The sequence below is a fragment of the Oryzias latipes genome, chromosome 2 (genome assembly GCF_053564925.1).
Source record: "Oryzias latipes strain Hd-rR chromosome 2, Olatipes_Hd-rR_3.1".
Lineage (NCBI taxonomy): Eukaryota > Metazoa > Chordata > Actinopteri > Beloniformes > Adrianichthyidae > Oryzias > Oryzias latipes.
This window is the reverse complement of record NC_136238.1, coordinates 30,435,196-30,455,301: the sequence shown is the minus strand read 5'-3', so window position 1 is coordinate 30,455,301 and position 20,106 is coordinate 30,435,196. Positions and strand designations below refer to the sequence as shown.

The following is a 20,106-nucleotide window of genomic DNA, read 5'->3' as shown; positions in this document are numbered from 1 at the left end:
AAAATTTTTCTGTCCCAATATTTACGGACCTGACTGTATGTCCGATTCTTTTTTTTTGGAATTAATTAATTATTTAGTGGAAACGGAAAACTTTTTTTTTTAACCCATGTCAGATCACGGGCTCCGTAGTAATTCATTGCGTTACTCCATTACTGACAAAAGTAAACTACTAAACTAAATTGAAGTAACATGTTACTATGTAATTCATTACCCCCAACACTGTTTATTGTTAGTAGTCAAACCACGAGGAGCTGTCCAAAAGTCTATGCTAAAAAGCATTGACTTTTGGACAGCTCCTCACTGAGTCAAAAATGTGACTCAGACCGCCTGACTAATCACTGCCTGGCTCAAAATGGTGATTAGATTTGTTGTTGTTATTTACAACAAAGGTTATATCAGAACATTACGTTTTTAGCATCAGTATCTCTAGAGCTATTAAGCGTTTTGGACCAATCATGATCCATATAAAAAAAGTAATTAATTTACATACAGTAATATTTGTTGTAGTAGGACAACAGGGTCATGATTAGTCGGTACAGAAAGTTTGGTGAAAATACTTTCAGTATCTTCAGAGCGATTGAGCATCTTTATTATGAGTCATTTCTCTATTAAAATTTAATCAAATATATACAATAAAGTAAATATTGACTTTTTTTCTTAAAGTATTGATTGTAGCATGAATATGCTGACAATTCTTCATTACCATATAAATGTGGAAATGTATTTGTTTCTGAGAGATTATTGATTTTTACAGAATGTTCTTTCCTCAGATATTGCAGAAAGACGGCTGCCAAGAGACCGTTGACCATGGTCTCTTGGCTGCCGTCTCTCTGCTGTGTCTACATTTACACCTCGAAGAGATCGCTTCGGAATAAAAGTCAGGAAAATAAGCATCTTTTTCTTTTTAAATGTATTTGCAGTTCACTCAGTTGTAGCGTGCTGTGATATCCAGCAGCAGATTAAAGCAGTTGTTATGACTGATTTGAGGTTGTAACTCTAATGAACACATGCAAATGGTAATTTGTCAGTTGTGATTTAATATGCCAAACTTTACATCAAAAGATTTTTACATTCTTTTTTACGTTTTTAAGTTCTTTTTTAAAACATTTTTACCGTCTGAGCTGCCAGCAGCACCTCCAGACTAACACGCACACATAAACACACCCACCAACACCACCACAGGGTAGTTTCTGACCCCAATTGATGAGGCCCCAGACCTCGGTCCTGTAGCTGATTTCTAAATATAATAAATACAATAACAGACATGTGAATGTAACTTTATTAGCAGCATATTCCTAACATTACGCAGCTGGTGTTGTGCTGAAATAAGCCTCAGAAACTGTGAAAAACATTTACTATAGATGCCTGCATCTTTACTGTCAACAATGGCAAGAATCCAAAGCATTATATTTGTTTTCAGACTGTTTTTTTTTTTTTTTTTATAATTTCATATCAAAATAATTGGAAACAAAATCAGGTTAAAAGTACATTTTCTGTTAATCCCACGTCCCCTTTCTAGTAAATCTATCCCATTTATCTCAGCATGATTTAATTTGAGTATACAGTTATAAAACATTAATGACCTGTTTGTACCATTTATGAATTACTTGTGTGCAATTTCCTTAAAAAAACAAAGAAAATATTTTCTATCTTTAACTGGTTCAGACTACAAGTTACTGACTGAAACAGCTCTCCTCGGAGGGGGGGGGGGGTGTAGGGGGGGCTTTTTCAACACAGTTTTATACTGTTGTGCTAAAGAAAACAAGAAACTTATTTAAAAAATTAAACGTTTTTTATTGTGCATATTTTAAATGATACTGCAATATTTCTTATCGGTACTTAACAATACATAAACTCACCATAACATATAATAGGGTCTTTACTTGTGTCCCTGCAGCCCTCCCCCAGTGTTGGATGACTGAAGAGGAAGATCTCTGCATCCAGCAGAGGAATTTAAGATTGGAACAGGAAGAACCGGAACGTCCACAGACTAAAGAGGAACAGGAGAAACCAGAACGTCCACAGACTAAAGAGCAGGAAGAACAAGAACCTCCACAGGTGAAAGAGGAACCAGGGGAACTCTGCATCAGTCAGGATGAAGATCAACTTGATCTGAAGCAGGAGACTGATACCTTGATGGAGATTCCTACTTATGAGGAAGATGAGAACAGTGAAGCAGATCCAAACAATCAGCAGAGCTTTAATGTAACTGATAGTCAGGATGAAGAAGGAAACCAACATGAAGAATCAACATCAACTACAGATGAAGAGACAGAATCAACATCAACTACAAATGAAGAGACAGAATCAACATCAACTACAGATGAAGAGACAGAATCAACATCAACTACAGATGAAGAGACAGACCCACAGAACAGAGATCAGAGGAAGAGAAGAGACAGACGACATGTCCAAGGTGTGGACAGCTCTCACATGTCAGCAGGTCAGTGTGACTCTGATGTTAGAAAAAATCCCAAGAAGACAAATCTTGGTAAGAAATACAAAAAATCTCCAAAAGAAGAGAGATTTTCCTCTATCAAGTCTGGTAAAAACTCAAGAATAATTACTAACCCATCTGACTACATGGAAACTGGGTCGGATGAAAGATGTTATATCTGTAAAGAATGTGACAAAAGCTTTTGTAACAAATCTCTGTACAGAATTCACGCAAGAATCCATGCAGAAGATAAGAGATTTTCTTGTAAAGAATGTGATAAAAGTTTTAGTCGTATATTTCATCTCAAAACACACATGAGAACTCGCACAGGAGAAAAGCCTTTTTCTTGTAAAGAATGTAAAAAACGTTTTAGTGCTATATCTAATCTCAAAACACACATGAGAACTCACACAGGAGAAAAGCCTTTTTCTTGTAAAGTATGTAAAAAAAGTTTTAGTACTATATCTCATCTCAAAACACACATGAGAACTCACACAGGAGAAAAGCCTTTTTCTTGTAAAGTATGTAAAAAATGTTTTATTCAAATATGTCAGCTCAAAAGACACATGAGAACTCACACAGGAGATAAGCCTTTTTCTTGTAAAGAATGTAAAAAAAGCTTTAGTTGTGTATCTAGTCTCAAAATACACATGAGAACTCACACAGGAGAGAAGCCTTTTTCTTGTAAAGAATGTGATACAAGTTTTAGTCAAATATCTTCTCTCAAAACACACATGAGAATTCACACAGGAGAAAAACCTTTTTTTTGTAAAGAATGTAAAAAAAGCTTTAGTCGTTTATTTCATCTCAACCAACACATGAGAACTCATACAGGAGAAAAGTCTTTTTCTTGTAAAGAATGTAAAAAAAGCTTTAGTCGTGTATTTAGTCTCAAAAGTCACATGAGAACCCATACAGGAGATAAGCCTTTTTCTTGTAAAGAATGTAAAAAAAGCTTTTGTCGTGTATCTAGTCTGAAAATACACATGAGAACTCACACAGGAGATAAGCCTTTTTCTTGTAAAGAATGTAAAAAAAGCTTTAGTAGTGTATCTAATCTCAAAACACACATGAGAATTCACACAGGAGAAAAACCTTTTTTTTGTAAAGAATGTAAAAAAAGCTTTAGTAGTGTATCTAATCTCAAAACACACATGAGAATTCACACAGGAGAAAAACCTTTTTCTTGTAAAGAATGTAAAAAAAGTTGTAGTACTATATCTCATCTCAAAACACACATGAGAACTCACACAGGAGAAAAGCCTTTTTCTTGTAAAGTATGTAAAAAATGTTTTATTCAAATATGTCATCTCAAAAGACACATGAGAACTCACACAGGAGATAAGCCTTTTTCTTGTTAAGAATGTAAAAAAAGCTTTAGTCGTGTATCTAGTCTCAAAATACACATGAGAACTCACGCAGGAGAGAAGCCTTTTCCTTGTAAAGAATGTGATACAAGTTTGAGTAAAATATCTTCTCTCAAAACACACATGAGAATTCACACAGGAGAAAAAACTTTTTTTTTGTAAAGAATGTAAAAAAAGCTTTAGTCATTTATTTCATCTCAACCAACACATGAGAACTCATACAGGAGAAAAGTCTTTTTCTTGTAAAGAATGTAAAATGCTTTAGTCGTGTATCTAGTCTCAAAAGACACATGAAACTCATACAGGAGAAAAGCCTTTTTCTTGTAAAGAATGAAGAAAATTTTTAGTCAAGTATCTTCTCTAAATGCACACATGAGAACATGTAAGACTTATTTTTTGACAATGTAAGGACTTTGTGTAAACTCTAAATACTAACCTTTTCTGACAAGAGGTCGACCTCTTAACCTCTGTACCACTGCAGAAGACTTTATTTTACATGGGAAAAGTTCTGTATCTCAGAAAAATTAAATATGTTAAAATAAGTTTTAATGCTTAAAACTTCTGGGTTGAAACCCCAATGTTCTAATGAACTTCATAGGAACCTGAGCTTTCATTTCATGTACACAGAGCCACAGGCTGATGGCCTCCATACCATATTGATGCAGTAACTAAATTAGAGGGAGGCATAAGTGAGTATATAATGCTTAGAAATGAAATTTCCTAAAAAACAAACTAAAAAAACAACAACTTTGTTTAGACATATGATTTGCTAGAGGAGGTCCTTTGTCCCAACAGCAGTTAGTCTATAGAATGACACAGTTTAGGACTCCTGAAACTGCTGCTGTATTTACCTATTTATTTATGAAGTGTACTTTTACTTCCACTTTTTATTACTATTATATTTTTACTGACTGTTTGGTTTTTTTTAACTGCTATATTTCTTGTTCGGCTGCTGCAACAACTGAATTTCCCTCCGGGGATCAATAAAATCTTGTCTTGTCTTCTGACTTTCTTGAACAGCTTTTTTAGCTTTACCAAAAGCAAAAAAGGATCAATACATTTCAATCTATGTGTTATGATTCTAGACAATGAGTTTCACTGCTGACAAAATATGTTAAAAAAAAAATCACAAAATGAATTATTTTAGATGTACCTGTTAATAGAAATGAGTTGTTTTGAATTGTTAGAGCTAACATCTAGTAGAGTTAACATCTCAGGCCTCCAGACTAACTTTTTTCTCTAGGAGCACTGTGGCCCCCAACTGAAAATTTTAGGGGCTACCCACGTATATAAATACTGCCACGTCTTTTCAATAATATGTTAAAGTTTTACACAATGTATATTACTTTCCATGTCGGCCTTTGGTTTTGGTATATTGTCCAAAACATTTCAGAATTTATCCTACTGCTTTTGTCACGAGTCACATCATCAATAAATACAAGAGAGCCAGGTCCATTAGCAGCTATACATGCCCACGCTATGACATTACCACCACCATGCTTCATTGATGACATGGTATTTTTAGGATCATGAGCAGTTCCTTTCCTTCTTATTCTCTTCTCTTTCCATGACTCTCGAACAAGTTTATGGTGGTCTCATCTGTTCATAGGATGTTGTTTTAGAACTGTGAAGACTGTTTAAGATGTTGTTTGGCAAACTCTAGTCTGGCCTTCCTGTTTTGAGGCTCACTAAGGTTTTACATCTTGTGGTAAACCCTCTGTTTAGGGAGTTTTCTTCAACAGGGACAGAATTATTCCTTCATCCACCTCAGTTGTTTTCCGTGATCTCCCGGGTCGTTTGCCGTTGCTGAGTTCCCCAGTGCATTTCTTCTTTTTAAGAATGTTGTAATTCTGATAATGAGGGAATAACACACACCTGGCCATGGAACAGCTGAGAAGCCAATTGGCCAATTACTTTTGGTTCCTTAACAGGTGGGAGGCACATCTGGATGTAAATACCCTCAAATTAAAGCTGACATGACAGTCTGCAGTTAACACACATCTTGTTCATTTCAAATCCATTGTGGTGGTTTATAGAGCCTTAAATGTTGAAAATTTTTCTGTCCCAATATTTACGGACCTGACTGTATGTCCGATTCTTTTTTTTTGGAATTAATTAATTATTTAGTGGAAACGGAAAACTTTTTTTTTTAACCCATGTCAGATCACGGGCTCCGTAGTAATTCATTGCGTTACTCCATTACTGACAAAAGTAAACTACTAAACTAAATTGAAGTAACATGTTACTATGTAATTCATTACCCCCAACACTGTTTATTGTTAGTAGTCAAACCACGAGGAGCTGTCCAAAAGTCTATGCTAAAAAGCATTGACTTTTGGACAGCTCCTCACTGGACAGTGGAACCCCCCCGTTCCAAATAGGAAGTACCTGCTGTCGCCAAACTCTATCAGACGGGTATCGTAAAATAGTCAGCTGTTACTCAGTCATTCTAAATGGATAGAATTACCATTCTTGCTGTGAACATTTTTTATTAATATCTTGTTGCTAATTTTAGTTTTTTTCATAATATCTTTTCTTTATTGCCACTTATTCAAGTTGTAAACTGACCAATCAGATGCCTCAGTAAAAGCTGTGATGCCCACTGGCCCCACTTCGAATGTTTGATTGACAGCTTCTTCCGAGCAGCTTTCATTGATGGGGTGTGGACTTTGAACTAGTTTATCGTGATTAGCAACTGGTTGTTCTAAAAATGTGACTCAGACCGCCTGACTAATCACTGCCTGGCTCAAAATGGTGATTAGATTTGTTGTTGTTATTTACAACAAAGGTTATATCAGAACATTACGTTTTTAGCATCAGTATCTCTAGAGCTATTAAGCGTTTTGGACCAATCATGATCCATATAAAAAAAGTAATTAATTTACATACAGTAATATTTGTTGTAGTAGGACAACAGGGTCATGATTAGTCGGTACAGAAAGTTTGGTGAAAATACTTTCAGTATCTTCAGAGCGATTGAGCATCTTTATTATGAGTCATTTCTCTATTAAAATTTAATCAAATATATACAATAAAGTAAATATTGACTTTTTTTCTTAAAGTATTGATTGTAGCATGAATATGCTGACAATTCTTCATTACCATATAAATGTGGAAATGTATTTGTTTCTGAGAGATTATTGATTTTTACAGAATGTTCTTTCCTCAGATATTGCAGAAAGACGGCTGCCAAGAGACCGTTGACCATGGTCTCTTGGCTGCCGTCTCTCTGCTGTGTCTACATTTACACCTCGAAGAGATCGCTTCTGAATAAAAGTCAGGAAAATAAGCATCTTTTTCTTTTTAAATGTATTTGCAGTTCACTCAGTTGTAGCGTGCTGTGATATCCAGCAGCAGATTAAAGCAGTTGTTATGACTGATTTGAGGTTGTAACTCTAATGAACACATGCAAATGGTAATTTGTCAGTTGTGATTTAATATGCCAAGTTGAGTTGTTTTGAATTGTTAGAGCTAACATCTAGTAGAGTTAACATCTCAGGCCTCCAGACTAACTTTTTTCTCTAGGAGCACTGTGGCCCCCAACTGAAAATTTTAGGGGCACAACCAGAAAATTTAGGGGCGCATACCGTAAATCAACATGCAAACCCAATCTATTGATTTCCACTTTATTTCTAATAAATACTTTAATAATAGATGCAGAAATTACAATGTGCTGTTTCAAATTCAGTTTCACATTTTATTCTGCACTTTTTGAAGATGCAACAAGAAGGTAAACTGACAGAAGAAGGTAAACTGTAAAAGAACAGGCGATGTTCACTGGAGATCAGAACAATCGATACAGATACCTGAGATCAGAGAAAATCTTAAAAACTGATTGAAATTCATGTTGGAGACACCAAATAAGTGCAGCCATCACAAAAATATCACGACAAAGGGGTGGGAGCAAGGCGCCAACGTACCCGAACACAGCTGAAAATTTAGTACTGCACTGACTGAAAGCTACCATGATGACTACAAAACAATGCATTATGGGACATGTGTCCTGATGGTTTTTGTAGTTGAGTGATCAATTAAAATAATTTAAAATACCAATTGAATAAAAGAAAGGCGACATATATTAGAAAACATTAAAATTAATATAAAAGATAAAATAACAGATCATACTGAGGCGGAGAGGCATATTAAGACTAAATTGAACTAAATTGAACTCCAACTTCCTGTTCTCCTTCAGTCTTGCTGCAGATTCACCTTCACCCCCCCGGCCTGGTTTCCCCAACGATCCAGGCGAGCCGCTGGTTCATCTTAAACACGTATATCGTTAAATTTTCCCCACGTATTTTAAGTGCGTCTAAGACTAAATCTTGTTTTTGCTCGCACGTGTTTAATTTTAGAGCCCCGTTAGCTGTCACGCATGTAGGTGTGAGACATTTATTCTCCTCAGCTGACCATCTCCCACGGGAGCGATGTGCTGCCGTAACCGCCATGCATGAGAACAGTTTGGTCGGGGTTGATACGACGCCGCACGCCTCACCGTAACCTCCGTGTCTGTGCGGCCCAGAGAAAAGTTCATGTATGTATTTAGAAAATTACGAGCGAATAAATACGGTCTAAAAAGGAAGGTCAGGAACTCCTTAATGTGGTCCGGGGAGGGGCCGTCAGGGCTGTAACGATAACCGCATCACAGCGGTGATGAGGTCATCACTGCACTGTTTTTTTTAGTTTTTTTTTTTTTTGAATGATCAGCATATCGTGCGTGATTGGAACTATAATAAACACATTAAACGCATTTATCTTTGCTGATAATTTCCTTTTTCTGCTAGTCTTGTGTTCAGACTTTCCTTCAGACTATTCTCTCCTTCTCTCCCACGGTGCCTGTCACTCTCTGTTGTTGGCGTGTGCTCTGCGCTGCACGTGAGACGCGGCTCCCTTTACAGACACACAGGCGCGCGCTTTCAGAAGCACACATCCTCATTCTAAAACCGAAGTTTCCGTCTCGCGAGGAAATACGACAAATTTACTGCCTTCTAATTATTAATTTCCATTGTATTCATTTCCGTTATAAGCTGCATGCGTTCTTAAGTGCGCGACGCGGCCGCCCGCTGGAGGATTTTGTGTTAGAGGCGGCTTATTACTGTTCTCCTTCACTCTGTAACACCAAACATGAACGCGCGCTGTTAGATTTCCATGAATATCACTACATGTTTTGTTTGGGAACTATTTTGTGCGGCGCAAAGTTACGTGTCTGTAAGAATAAAGGCCTCTTGCCCCGCGTTCTTCATGGGTGTCAGGGTTCATGGCCAGCGGAAAGGTGACAAAGTGTCTGCAGTCTCTTTATTACTGGGCAATATATAATATTCTGAGAAGATGTCTGTACCAGAGAGCACAGGTGAAGGCTCACCTGCAGCTAGAGAGCGGTCCGCTGCAGAAGAATCAACACGCACCCCCAACATACAGCGCTGACCCACACAGTCACAGTCAATCTACAACACCTATATAGGCTATATAGTTAGTTCATTAGCTAGATAGGTAGTAGTTAGTTGTTACTGGTACTTGTTAATAAAGAAAATATGTTGTATTTATTTCTGATGCGGCCGACGGGGGATTTTGTGTTTTTTTTTTTTTTTTTTTTTTTGGGGGGGGGGGGGTTAACGCGACACCGCGCCCCTTGGTGGTTCATCACCATGGTTATCAAAAATCCGACACCGTCACAGCTCTACTGGTACACTAGCCGCAGGTCAGAAGAATTAATCAATAGTAGACTTGCTCATAGCTCAGACGCACATATCAGCTTTGTCTCTGTTTCCTTCCCACAGATGTTGGCGCAAGCTCGATTATCTCTAGGCCCCTCCCCCTCCACGCATTTTAGCCACTTACAGTGGCTTTCCCTGTTCTTCTCACACGCATTGGCCGCCTCACAGACAGGCATCACTCAATGAAACGCGAGTGTGTGCTCGCGTCTGATGAGTATGTGTGCGAGTTTGTGTGTGTGTGTTTGCATGCGTGTGCACTTGCGTCTCATTGATTTCATTGCTCATTTCATTGATCATTGACGTGCCCCTTCCACGTTTAATGCATAAAAAAAATACAGAGGGAGGGGGAGGCAAATTTACTGGTCTCGCATGTGCGACTGGATGCACACGCTCAAATTTTGGTCGCAAAATGCCACAATTTGGTCGCAGTCTGGAGCCCTGCATCTATTAGAGATAGGTACCGCCCTCCTGGGCGGGGGCGGCTGGCCTCTGCCTTTCTCCTTCCTGGACCAACCGTGGGCCGGGTGGGTGGCTGCCTGGAACACGGGGCGGGTCCCCCTTGGGGGGTCCTGGCTCGTACCTGAGGTTGTGGCAGGAGAATTCCAGGGCCCTGCATTGGGCCCTACCGGAATGGTGGGGGGGCTGCTCTCTGTCCAGGGAGTCAGAGCAGCTGGATTAACAACGGGGAGACATGTGAAAACTTAGATGATTTAGTTAAAAGCCTTGCAGCAGCGTTCTGGAAAACCTGGAGCCGTGGATCCAGACACCTGCGTAAAATCTGTATTTTAAAAACATCCTGCGGTTTAAAAGTCTGTCCAGGAGGACATAATGGTCAACAGTGTCAAAGGCTGCTGTCAAGTCTAGTAGCAGTAGCACAGAGCATTTTCCTGCATCATTCTGCATCAGGATGTCATTAGTGACTCTGAGAAGGGCTGTTTCAGTGGAGAGAGCTCTGCAGAAACCTGACTGAAACTGCTGAAAAATGCCATGAATGTCGAGAACAGTTGTATGTTGGTTAACAACAACATTTTAAAAATTTTTTGACATGGATGGGAGATTAGAAATAGGTCTGTAACTGCTCAAGAGGGAGGAGTCAAGCCCAGGCTTTTTAAGGAGAGAAAGGGCGATAGCTTTCTTAAAGTGCTCAGAGACTTGACCAGACAGCAAGGACGAGTTAATTATTGACAGGACACAGGGACAGATGGACTGGAAGACATATTTGAGCAGCGATGTTGGCAGCACGTCCAGAGAACAAGAGGATGACTTCATTGTGCCAACTACTCTGACTAGCACAGGGAGAGAAACAGTGAGGTGTCTAAAATCACAGACCGAGGTGGACTAGGAACTGAACCAAGACCAGCTGTGTGACATAGAGAGCTTCTCACAGATCTGACTTTGTTAATAAAAAATAATAAAAAACCTACCACAATCATCATTTGAATGGATGGGGACGGCAGGTGGACTGGGCATCACAACATCACTAATGGTGTTGAATAGAAACACTTTAGGATTACCTCTGCTTTTAGAAATGAGATTAGTGAAGTAAGCAGCTCTCGCATCTCTAACCGCATTGTTAAAAGAAACTAAAAGATCCTTCAGATGAAGTAGATTAACATGTAAATGAGTTCTTTTCCATAACCGTTTGATTTTCTGTAAGATCGTTTCAGACCCCGAATGCTGTCATTTATCCAAGGGGAAACCTTAGTGACAGTTTAAGTTTTAATGGGACAGACTTCATCTAAAATAGAAAGACAGTAACTATTAAAAGTGCATAATAATGAATTAACATCTGTGCACGGAAAGAGAATCCGATTAAAAGTGTTTGAAAAGGTCTCAAGAGTTAATCATGAGAGAGATAACTTCTCTATGTTCAGGCAAGAGTGACACAGAGAAAGAAAAGTAAAAAAAGAAAATACAATGATGATCAGAAATAAAAACGTCCTCAGAAATAATAGTCAAAATGCACACCTAATGTCAAAACAAGGTTGAGTGTTCCACCTTTAACATGTGTGGACCCAGACACATGCTGAATAGAATTAAGAGTCCATGAGACTGAAACCTCTGGCAAAGAGGTCAGAGTCATCATTAATGTATATGTTAAAATCACCAACCATGATCAGGTTAGACAGCTTCATAGTGGAAGATAAACAGTCACACAAACACACACCATACATAAATAACAATAAAATAATAGTTGGTAAAATAGAAGTTCATATCAGGCAAATTTGTTAAACAGCCGTACTGAATCGAAATGTATGGAACCGAGCCCTATGAGACTCTGAATGGAACCGAATTGAGATTTTAGCCTAGACATAAATCTGATGGAGAAATCAATAGAATCTGCAGTTTGGATCAGTTTCTATTGAAAAAGGCTGCATAAATATGACAGACAGCTTTCAGGTTCAGATGCAGTTCTGAAAAACAGCAGAAACATGATCTGGGGGGTATTCCAGAAAGCAGGTTATGCTAGCTCCCACGATAAGTTTGAGGCTAAGGAAGTTGATAACCTCAGCTTTCGGTTCCAGAAATGGAGGTATGTTTCAGGGTAGGTCAAGTTACCATGGCAACTCATGCTCTGAACATAACCTGGTCCAGAGCAGGTTTAGTTGAAGGTTAGTTTGTTTTCAGAGAGGTGAAACAGCATGGCGTGTCCATTTGAATGAGGATGTGGATGAAAAAGCTCAGATAATACTTTTTCCACAGTGAGATCGTGATAAGACCACATATGGATGTTGGAAAGATAAACTTTTTTACTTTGATCTAACTTAATTATTTGCTTCAGTTAAGATAAATCATTTTTTTGTTAGGTCACCTTAAAAATAACACATAGTTTTCAGACAATTATTTTCCTTTCGTTCAAATTAATTCAATTAAGTAGGTGTAACTTTGATGTTGCTGTTAGATCGGCACCGCAAGGGATTCTGGGATATCATTCCCTTTGCCTGTCTGGACGGATTTGGGTTTAAGTGTGGGTTTTTTACAAAATGTGTTTAGTTGTATAGCTATTTACTGTGTTTCACCGTGTTTTGCCGAGATATTTTGTTCTACTATGCTTAAGTCTCTGCACCATGAGTGAGAGTAAAGTAGAGGATGATGAGTTTATATAGCACCTCTACCACCCAAGCCTGTTGTGACAGTGATGGAATATTCTGTGATGAATTTTTGCACTCCGTGCATTTTTTTCCGTTCTTTTTATTGTTATAAAAATGAGTATATCTGCCGGCTCAAACTTAGACATTTGAAAGTTCAAGAAATATAAGTAATTAAGATGGAAAAAAGATTAATGAAGTAATGTGACATTTAGTTAGATAAATACGTAAATTTGAGTTGAATAAACAATTATTGAGTTTGAATTACTTTAACTAAATTGTTTAAATTATTTTTCAGCCATGTTACTTTTTTGACGGACTTGTAATTTTTTTCCGCCGTCATTAAAATCTCAGACTCCGTCTCACTTAAGTACAGCGCTTTCTTTTTTTTTCACCACGCGTTTCCATGGTGACTCCAGAAATCGGCGATCTATTGAGAATGTCTTTATGTACCGTGCGTTAACCCAGGGTTACCAAGTCGAGCGTAATTGCGCCAACTCATATCCGTTCTTTTGGAACCGACATACCCAGAGTAAGCAAGTTCAGGTGGATTTCAGCCAGAGTTCAGGCTTAAAGTCAGGCTACTTTAAACATGCTTCCTGGAATACCCCCCTGATGGAGGCTCTCATTTATCCTCATTATTCTTCCAAACAGCCCAATCAAGTTGGCCCAAAGGCACATTGGCAGAGCAACATGTTGTCTATGAAGAACCTACTCAGCTGTGCTACAAATAACAACAAACATCCAAACCACAACGCTAAACAATCAAGACCAACACAACTGTCAACATCCAGAATCCAGCAAATATCCCAAACAGAACATTATTACCCACAATGCACCTGAACAGGTCCTGCAGCAGACAGCCTCTTTCCAATAACTTTTTCAGTCTCATCTTTTTAAAACTGGAAAGATTTTTCTTCAACATTTAAAGCATAAAACAGGAAATGAAAATATTTGACAATCCAGTTGATGAGAAGCTGCAGAAAGACTGAAATCCATCAGATTGTAAAAACGTAGAGGTGGTCCTTTGATGATGATGATGATGTGATGAAGATCAGACGCTGATGTCACTGATGTTCTGGCTGTTGATGGGCTGGATGTGGGTCCTGGTGGTGCTGAAGAATGAAAGATCCTTCTACCTGCAGTCATTCCTGAAGGAAGCTGATTGCAGCTGTTCTCTCCTGACAGATGGAATGATGGGAAATGAAGTTCATGTTGAAGTGTGGTCCAAGCAGAACAGAAAGGTCTCACCTCAAAGTCAGGACTTGGATCAGCTGCTGTTCTCTGGGAGCGTGCACGTGCTGCTGCATGTGCTTCTGTCATGGCGTTCTGGATGAGCTGCTGAGGTCTGTTTGCATCAAGACTCTCAGCTGCTTTAGTCAAACTGCTGAGTGATGGAACAATGGAGCCGTTTCTGAAGGAAGAGGATCAAACATGATGCTCTGCATCCGTTTGCTTCAGGAAGTGGAGGTTTTTTAGAGTCTCCAGACTGTTTCTGAACGGCCAAAGAAAAGCAGCTGATGTGGTTCTGTCTCCTACCAGCAGGGAGCGCTCTCAGCCGGACAGAACAGATCCTCAATGCTGCTCTGAGAAGGACTCTTCTGTTCCAGAAGCAGAGACTGTTCACATCCAGGAGAATCTGGACTCCAATGAATCCCAGAGAATCTCCTCTCTGCTGTTTGGACACTTTGACCAGCAGAGGGCAGCAGAACTTTCAGCAACTCTGGATCTGATCCCACAAAAACAATCCATGGATGATCAGATTTCAGAAGATTTGAAGGATCAAAGACAAAGATGTTCTGAAGAGAAGATGTGAGAAGAAAGTCCAGAATGAATCCACTCTGACTTCTCCTCATGTCTCTGAAGCTTGTGTCTTCATGTCTTCACCTCAGAGTTTCTTCTGGATTCCATGTGGATCAATAATATTGATCATGTTCTGTTGTCATTTTCCATCAGAACTTCAGGCTTTTCTCTGCTGATGATCTCTGAGCTGAACTTCTTGGAGGAATTCCTGAATCTGGGATTTGGAGCAAACAGTCAGAACAAAGGAGGTTTCCATTTCTTCTAAGCTCTGCCAGAAGAAAAGAGCTGAAGCTTGAAGCTGAAGCAGCATTTGCTCAGAGAATCTGTCCTCCAGACCAACAAGTCCCACCACAGCCTTGAAGACGTTTCCAGAAGCAGCAGCAGACTGTGTTCCCATGACGATGCTGAAGTCAGCTGCTGCTCTGCAGGAGAAAGTCTGCAGCTCCTCAGTCAGGAAGCTCTTTCAAGCTCGTGCACATCTGTCAGTGCAGCAGCAGAAAGCCTGTTTCCCTGCAGGAAGTCTAAGACTTTTCAAAGTAAGAGCCTCATGTTGGCAGAGATGGGTTGGATTCTTTGATGCTCCAGTGTCTTTTGGATTCAGGATGAGTTCATGCAGATCTAGAAATCCCACCATGATGATCATCCTTGAGGAATTTCAAAATAAAAGACTTACAAACCCTACAATCACTGCTGGATGAGAAATACATTTACTCTTTATTTTCTGTCAATAAATAATATTTATCAATAAATCCTTGATTGTAAATGATGGATCTAAAGTTGAAAAGAAGTCAAAGTGCTGACTCAGCACAGATCAAAGGAGACACAGATGATTTCCTGGAATGAAGAAAACATCAAACATCATGATGTGATCTGGAACTGAGCTGTTCTTCAGAAGATCCTCCCAAACATGGAAACTGTTGCTGCAACACGTGAAGGTTTGGTTCTGTTGCTAGTGAGATCTGATGGATCAGAACCAGACTTCTGTCAGCTGGAACTGGGGCTTCTTCCAGACCATGTGACCTCATGGACAAAGTTCCAACATGGTTTCAATGAAATGTGGAGGTTTTCCAGGAAACGTTGCTGCAGTTCCTCCGTCTCATCAAGTGAGAGATTTCTCTGCACTAAAGAAGAAAATCTTCCAGAACAGCTTCAAGCTGCAGAAAAACTGTTTCCATCATTCTGAGGACATTTCTTTAGGCTTCATGTGAAGAAAACAAACTGTTTGAAAAGATGAAAACAGAAACAAAGACGTTTCTATGTTGGAATAATGTTTATAGGTTATCTCATATTTGCTTATTTTATGCATCACCTTGCTATATATGTATAAGATATAATCATGTTTGCAGAAGTGTCTGTGTGTGTCCAAATCTGTTTCACAGGAAGGTGGAGGTGACACCCTTGGGAGAAAATGTTTATCTTTGCGTCTTTTCAGCATTCTCCTGAGAACCTGTGTTAGCTGTCTAAAATGAATTGAAGGACGCTCTGTGTTAGTTTATCTGTGAGAAACGGCTTTGCAGGTCCAGAGATGATTTGAGAAGACTGTGGAAGGACAGACATGTTGTAATAAATGCTTTCTGATAGCGCTGCAGCTGTGTTTTTATCTGTTTCCCCTCCTTACAGCTCAGCGCATGTGTAACTTAGGGACAACCCAAATCAACTTATTAAAAGAGGAGGCAGCAGAATTTGCGCCAGAGTGGAGAGAGATTGTTTACTGGGTAGATCTCTGTCTGCTCTCCTCGTAAAGGTACCTTTGTCCGTTGGTCTTTCCTTTTTGAATTGTTATGATGTTGCAGGTTGTTTGAACCCAACATTCTAGAAGCTGCAGATGCAGTTACAAAGAACAGCCAGCAGGTGTCTCACTGTGGGAGTCTCTGGAGTTGAAAAATGACTTTTCTTTGGTGAAATTCAGTCATTTGGATGAAAGACAAACAGGAAGACAAATCCTTGTTCTAATAGTGGATCCAAATGTTGGTAGAAAGTAAAGCAGCAACAATCAAATGAGCAGCAGCTCTTTTTAGTTCAGCTCTCACTAGAATGAGATCCAGACTGAAGCTTTTGGAAACTTGGATCATTCCAGCTGAAACTCACTTGGATCACATTAATAATAATTTTACACGGGCAACTTTTCAGTTTTTAATTTGTTAATAAAGTTTGAATATACAATAAACGTCATGATCTCATGAGCAGTGGCGGTTCTACCCTGAATTACTCCCCGGGCATTTCACTCAAAATTAACCCAAAAAAGCAGAATATATTTTTTATACCTTTATTAAAATGTAGGTTATATAATGTCACCTTATGACTGACTTATAAAAAGGTTTTATAAAGTAGATTCAAACCCCCGCCCTTGTCCCCACCTAGCCACTTAATTTGGAAGCGTCCCACAATTGAACTAATTCCCCGCAGCCCCCCCCCCTTTCACACATTTCCAGCAGGAGCGCGTGCAGCTACAGCCAGGGGCGCTGATTCGCTACATGACGGCGCAGTCGCAGTTTTTACTTTGATTTTTTTCATCAAGCCCGCGACCGTTGCCTCCCCTGAAAGATGAGCCAGCCAGGTTTTGCGCATGCGCAAACGCGGCGGCGCTCCGTGCTCCCCCTCCTTTCTCCTTCACACACATTTGTGTCTACTTCTCAAAGACAGGAGAGCGCAGCTGTGGGGCGGGGGCAGCGGCGCGGCCAGGTTCAGGCTGTTACAAACTCACAAACTGTGACATAAGTAAACCAATAGTGGTGCATATAATATTTTACAAGGGCTGAGCCGCCGGTGCCGCCCCCCTTCAGTTTTCCGCCCCAGGCCACCGCCCGGACGGCCCGTGCCTAGAACCGCTACTGCTCATGAGACTTGGCAGACCCAAATGCTGTAACCTGGAAGAAAACTCAGAGAGGCATTAGGCAAGTAGAAAAAGGTTTAATTTACAGTCCTTGAATTAAAAGTGAGAAGTAGGAATCTTGATTCGGAGACAAGGCAGGCTGGAGGGTTCGATGGCAGAAACCAGAGTCCTTGGTTTGAGTTTGAAACGAGGATCGGACGAGAAGCAAGGACAGATGAGAGCGACCAGAGGAGCACCCGTGTTAACCTTTCCTGTGGGTGAGTCTAAGAGCAGGATTTAGCGAGAGATAATCAGACAAGGGTGAGCACATGAGTAGAGCAGACTATGCACCGTAGAGGCACAACAAACTGGCGTTGAATGCTGGCACTGGATCTCCTTTAGAAGCTGTGGGTTGATGAGGACATGGAAAAGACGAACTTCTAGAAATATTAATGTTATTGTTACGGCCCCTGACAGGCAAACCTGTGCCAGTCTAGGGGTAAATCAAAAAGGGGCCAAAACATATGGACAATGGACACCAAATACATTTAGGAACACAGTTTATTAAGTGGTAGAAATACCCCGTGTCCTGTAAAACCAGAAAGAAACAATTACTGTGCTGGTCCCAACAAAAGACAAAACAAAGGGATTGGAGCCTTGGCCAAACATAAAATAATTCAGGGAGACAACTGACCCAGCCACGTTGACCGTCAGAGTCAGCAGCTCCCTGCTAAGGCTGCCTAACAAAATCTAACTATTGAAACAAAATAAACAAAGCCCGCAAATAAGGACTACCAAGGTCCAACCCCAAACTAAAATAACAAAACCCAGCAGTAAAAGACTGCTGAGGACCAAGAGGGAATCAAAATGGAAACAACCAACCAGCACAGCTCCAGCTCCAACTCAAACCCACTGCTCCTCAGCCTCCTGCTCTGCTCTCTCTGCATGCCTCTCCCTTTGGTTGTGGCCTCCTATGACTTAAATACCTGGCAGGTGCTGATCAAGATCATTGGCCACACCTGCCAGGTGAGCAGAATGACAGGGTATGCAGCAAAGCAGAAGCAGCAAGACATAACAGACTCCACACAGAGCGTCAGGAGAAACAGCAGCCGTGTTCATGTTTGGAACAGAGATCTGCACTAAATGTCCAAATGTTGAAAGAGAAGATGGACCTCTGACAGAAAAGAAGAAAACAACAGATGTAAGAAAGCATAATCACGGTAAGTTTGAGGCTAAGGAAGTTGATAACCTCAGCTTTCGGTTCCAGAAATGGAGGTATGTTTCAGGGTAGGTCAAGTTGCCATGGCAACTCATGCTCTGAACATAACCAGGTCGGGAGCAGGTTTAGTTGAAGGTTAGTTTTGTTTACAGAGAGGTGAAGCAGCATGGCGTGTCCATTTGAAGATGATTTAGTGGATGAAGAAGCTCAGATAATACTTTTTCCACCATGAGAGGGTGATAAGACCACATATGGATGTTGGAAAGATAAACTTTTTTACTTTGATCTAACTTAATTATTTGTTTCAGTTAGAATAAATCATTTTTTATGTAAGTCGGTTTAAAAATTACACGTAGTTTTCAGACAGTTATTTTCCTTTCATTCAAATTAATTCAATTAAGTAGGTGTAACTTTGGTGCTGCTGTTAGATCGGCACCGCAAAGGATTGTGGGATATCATTCCCTTTCCCTGTCTGGACGGATTTGGGTTTAAGTGTGGAATTTTGACCTAATGTGTTTAATTGTTTAGCTGTTTTACTGTGTTTTGCCATGCTTCGCCGAGTTATTTTGCCGTACTGAGCTTACGTCTCTGCACCATGAGTGAAAGTAAAGGAGAGGATGATGAGTTTATATAGCACCCCTACGGCTTTACATTGTAATGACAATCATGGTAAATTCTTTAATGAATTTTTGCACTCCGTGCATTATTCCCCCCGTCTTTTTTATTGTTATAAAAATGAGCATATCTGCCGGCTCAAACTTAGGCATTTGAGAGTGCAAGAAATGTAATTAATTAAGATGGAAAAAAATATTAATTGAATTGGAGTAATATGACATTTAGTTAGAAAAATACGTAAATTTGAGTTGTATAAACAATTATTGAGTTTTATAGACGTAAGAAATTAGGTTGAATAAATTTAACTGAATTTTTTGTTACCAATAGAAGTAATTCATTTAAGTTGGCAAAATTGGATAAGTTATATATGTATATGCGTCACAAGGAAAATGGAAATAAGATCAGAAACTCGTGCGTTTACTTTGTCTGCTCTTTTTCTACATGCAGAAACTCTTTTTTTTTGATGAAACAGCCGTGTTACTTTTTTGATGGTCGTGTAATCTTTATACGCTGTCATTAAAACCTCAGACTCCGTCTCACTGAAGTACAGCGTTTTCTTTTTTTTCACCACGCGTTTCCATTGTGACTCCAGAAATTGGCGATCCATTGAGAATGTCTTTATGTACCTGCTGTGCACGCCCCTTAACCCAGGGTTACCAAGTCGAGTGTAATTACGCCAACTCATATCCGGTCTTTTGGAACCGACATACCCCGAGTAAGCAAGTTCAGGCGGATTTCAGCCAGAGTTCAGGCTTAAAGTCAGGCTAGTTTAAACATGCTTCCTGGAATACCCCCCAGGGGAGTATTCCAGAAAGCAGGTTATGCTAGCTCCCACGATAAGTTTGAGGCTAAGGAAGTTGATAACCTCAGCTTTCGGTTCCAGAAATGGAGGTATAATTCAGGGTAGGTCAAGTTACCATGGAAACTCATGCTCTGAACATAACCTGGTCCGGAGCAGGTTTAGTTGGAGCTTAGTTTGTTTACAGAGAGGTGAAACAGCATGGCGTGTCCATTTGAAGATGATTTAGTGGATGAAAAAGCTCAGATTAGCTT

The 20,106-nt window shown here is 39.8% G+C and overlaps 1 protein-coding gene across 2 annotated transcripts in view; it reads left to right on the top strand.

Annotated features, from left to right (window-relative positions):
• Nucleotides 1-20,106, top strand: part of LOC144986810 (uncharacterized) — a 508,483-nt gene that overhangs the window by 20,499 nt on the left and 467,878 nt on the right. Inside the window, exon 4 of one of the 2 annotated variants that reach the window (XM_078935012.1) lies at nucleotides 1,898-16,154. The exons of the other annotated variant lie outside the window; for it this stretch is intronic. Coding sequence (XP_078791138.1) covers nucleotides 1,898-3,798 — 1,901 coding nt within the window. The 3' untranslated portion in view covers nucleotides 3,799-16,154. Of the gene's footprint in view, nucleotides 1-1,897; nucleotides 16,155-20,106 lie in introns of those variants that run through there. 2 annotated transcript variants of the gene reach the window in all.